At 44.7% G+C, this 3,482-nt stretch overlaps 1 protein-coding gene across 1 annotated transcript; it reads right to left on the minus strand.

Moving 5' to 3' along the window:
- Positions 1 to 314: 314 nt before the first annotated feature.
- On the minus strand, positions 315 to 1,878 carry LOC103914803 (chromosome unknown open reading frame, human C7orf25). The gene has a single exon (XM_009321519.1). It carries the CDS (start codon positions 1,865 to 1,867, stop codon positions 599 to 601), a length of 1,269 nt encoding a protein of 422 aa, XP_009319794.1. The 5' UTR covers positions 1,868 to 1,878; the 3' UTR covers positions 315 to 598.
- Positions 1,879 to 3,482: the final 1,604 nt, after the last annotated feature.

Below are 3,482 nucleotides of genomic sequence, written 5' to 3' on the forward strand. Positions count from 1 at the left end.
TTTCCAGGGATTTTAAAGCTGTTGCTCAATTCAGTCTAACATGGTATACACACAGAGGTTCCTTTCAGTAAAAGAAGGAAGGCTTAAGTTGGTTTCTCTTCATGGCTACTAGTCACGTCTTCATGAAACAGCGTACGCCCAAAAAGTCATAGGTCTCTACACAAGGTACCTCTGAATCAACAAAGAATTCAGTTGAATAGGATAGGTGAAAGGAAGATTTGAGTTCCACGGAAGTCAAGTCTGAAGTCCATCTACGGTGCTGAATTTAATCTCTCTGAAGAGGACAAAAACGACCAGGGCACAACAGCAACTGTGCTTTAACTGAACTTTTTAATAGGGATGGATACAATTAATACACTGTAAGCCAGTTAACAATTTTCACTGAAATCTTATTACCTTAGCAAATAAATTAATGGTCAGCTGAACAAAAAAAACCCCAAGGACTGAGTAAAGATACTGTAAATCCCTTGAGGAGCCCTTCCACCGCTACAGTTACCATTTTCACTGATACACACCCAAAAATGTATTGTTATGATTCTTCTGTTTCTCCAAATGCCTCCACTGCAGCACCTGCAATATTTCAATGACATTTAATGATTTATAGTCCATTATCAGGTGGGCAGCTCTTTGGTAAAGGTGTAGCAACAGATTCTTTGCTTTCTGTCAATGCTCGTGGCTGGTGGACAAACACACTGAACCTGACACCTTGGTTAGCCGCTGCCCTCACAAACCCACTATTTGCGGTCATGGTGATGGCTTTTAAAGTGTCTCCTGTCCCAAAAATGGTTAGAGAACGGCTGTTGATTTTTGAACTAGCCACTAGTCCTAAGGCACGGTCAGACGGCTGATCTGGCACCACATTAATTCTTTTCACAAGCAGCGCAGCTCGTTCTTTCTCCCCAGGTCCTCCCAGCGTTTCCAAGATGGACTGAAAATCTCTGACAGCAGATTCACAGGCAAAGAGCTCTTTCCCCTCCATGAACTCCTCCAGCTGAGGCAGGACTCTCTCCCTCCTTTCTTGAGCCGCTTGCTCTGTTAGCACTTTTTCTTTGAAGATGAAGTAGCAGCCACCGTAGCTCAGAGCAGAGACATAGGTTATTAAGGTAGTGATGTCCAAGTTAACTCTATTGCACACCTTTACTTTGATCTGGGTAGGAAAAGCAATGCTGGCCACTAAATTCTCCCGGTCTACTCTGGTCACCTGCAGGAATTCAGGGCCTTCTTCATCTGATTCACTGGCACTAAGGTGCTTGTTATCTGTAGATGACTCTGCCAGTAAGTTCACAGCAACAATGTCTCCTCGCACAGATATTCCCATCTCCTTGAGTCTCTCTGCCATAGGACTGGACACGCTGTTGTAGAACGCAAAGATTATGTGGGGATTGCTGTACTCCACTGGCTGCTGACGGCTTGCCTGCAGGAAGTCCTCTGCCTGCTCAATGACGCTTTTGTCACCATACTGGCCTCTCCCCAGCCAGATGTTATGCAGGGCCTCAGCCTTCCGACCGATGGCCTTCACCCACGTGTGACCTCCGTTTGCAACAACATCTACCACCAGTGTCTGTTTGTCTCCAAACCTGTCCTCATAAGCAAAGACATGGAGGACACTGACAACGTCCTCCAGGTTCTCTGCTGACTGAATAATGGCTTGGAGATGGGTAAGGTTTGTACTCTGCAGATGGGATTCTTTAATGGCCACCTTCCCCGCCTCCACCTTGTGTAAGAAGTTTAGCTCAGCCTTCAGTTTGCCACACAGTTTTGCCCCACCTTCTATTCTCCTTTTCTGGGACTTGGAAAGGGCTTCTGCTCTCTTGATCAATTCTTTGGCAACAGCAATTCTTTCACAAAGCAGTGACTGCACAGACATGTTGGAAACATTATTCCTATCAAGTGAAAGCAAAAGAGAACATCGTTATTCCATGGCCAAGAATAAAGACAGTCAAAAGAGGTCTTTGCAACAGTATACACTGGAGCTTTGCAGCAGATTTAGTGCAACAGCTACCAGTATTGTAAAGCACAAGCATCAGGAACCTCAGCACAAGTCCCACCAAAGAGTTCAATTCCTTTCCTTCGCCTCTGGGGATCCAACCTACAGCTGCAGAAGATCCTCAGAAGACCTCAGTTCTCAGCAAGGGAGAACAGCAGCATTCAAGTCTCCACACACATCGTGCACCTTTGTGGTTCCCCCCCCCCCAGCACACGAGCCCTTCACTGAGCTAGTCACTTAGAGAGATCTAAACTCTCAGCTCATTTGCAAAAGTTGCCATCCAGAGCAAAATTAGAAATCCTGTTAATGCCATAAGCAAATCTTGCCTCTCCCTCTCAGCACAGTTACCATTAAAATATAAAAGCTACCCACCATGCTTACAGATGTACATAAAAACTGTGAAGTCTGGCTCCCAGCAACTATTTTAACACAGCATAGAGGAAGCCCATTATATTTTACAATTATGGGTAGCACAGCTCTGTCCTCTCCAGCTTCCAACTTACACTGTACAACTCAGTGAATAAGCCCCTAACAACCTCCTGGCAAAGTTTCAACATTACACAGCATCATGACAGACTACGATTCATAATTCTGGAGCCAGGAAGATCTAGAAATCTCTATGTTTTCTAGTTCTACTAAAGATTTACTGTGTTGCATCCGCTAAGTCTATGCCTTCGTATCCGTATCACTTTAGCATGTCTCCCTGAGGAAAGTATGATAGGAATTACTTAACTGAATGTGGGCTGGCTTTCAGAAACATAGGATTCAATACCACAGCAAACAATACCATTTTTTATGACAGGTAGTAAATAACCACCATGAATAATGAAATTAATCGATTTTGATGCCCAATTACAAGCATAAACACATGCTCCTGTAATTCTTACCTAAGCTGCACATTGACGCAAACTGGTATTAAAGGGCAAGACAAATGCAGCTTCAGCTGAAAACAAGCAACAGGATACGGCCTGGGTCCCACAACAGGCTCTGCCAGTGCAACTGTGGGGCCTGACTTCAAGCAGTTGAAGTCACCCTTGCGTTATGCACAAGTTCAAATACAGCCAGCATTAACTGTTACCGGCCCAGTCAATATCCAACACCACCAAAATCCCCCCCTCTTCTCAACCAAAAAGCCTGATGTCTTCCTACGTGACCTACTGACTTTCTTCAGGGTCAGAGGAGGCCAGTGAAATCAGTCCTTCCCCCCCAAAGTCCTCACCATTGCTGCAAGTTTATTCTTACACGTAAAGCAATGAGTAAAACGCCCCAGTTAATACTTTGGCACCTCTCACCACAGCAGCTTCAACTTCTACAAACATAAAGAGGCTTCAAGATGAAGCTTACTTCAAGTTTGTCAATGAAAGTAAGCCCACAAACCCAACTACTTTTTCAGCACAAGAACTGCGAGGCGGCGTCACTATCAACCACAGGGCCTCAGAAAAAGAACTACTCCTTAAAACAAGCTGGGGAAAAAATAAAACCCTTCACACAAACG

Source organism: Pygoscelis adeliae, unplaced genomic scaffold (genome assembly GCF_000699105.1).
Source record: "Pygoscelis adeliae isolate BGI_AS28 unplaced genomic scaffold, ASM69910v1 Scaffold40, whole genome shotgun sequence".
NCBI lineage: Eukaryota > Metazoa > Chordata > Aves > Sphenisciformes > Spheniscidae > Pygoscelis > Pygoscelis adeliae.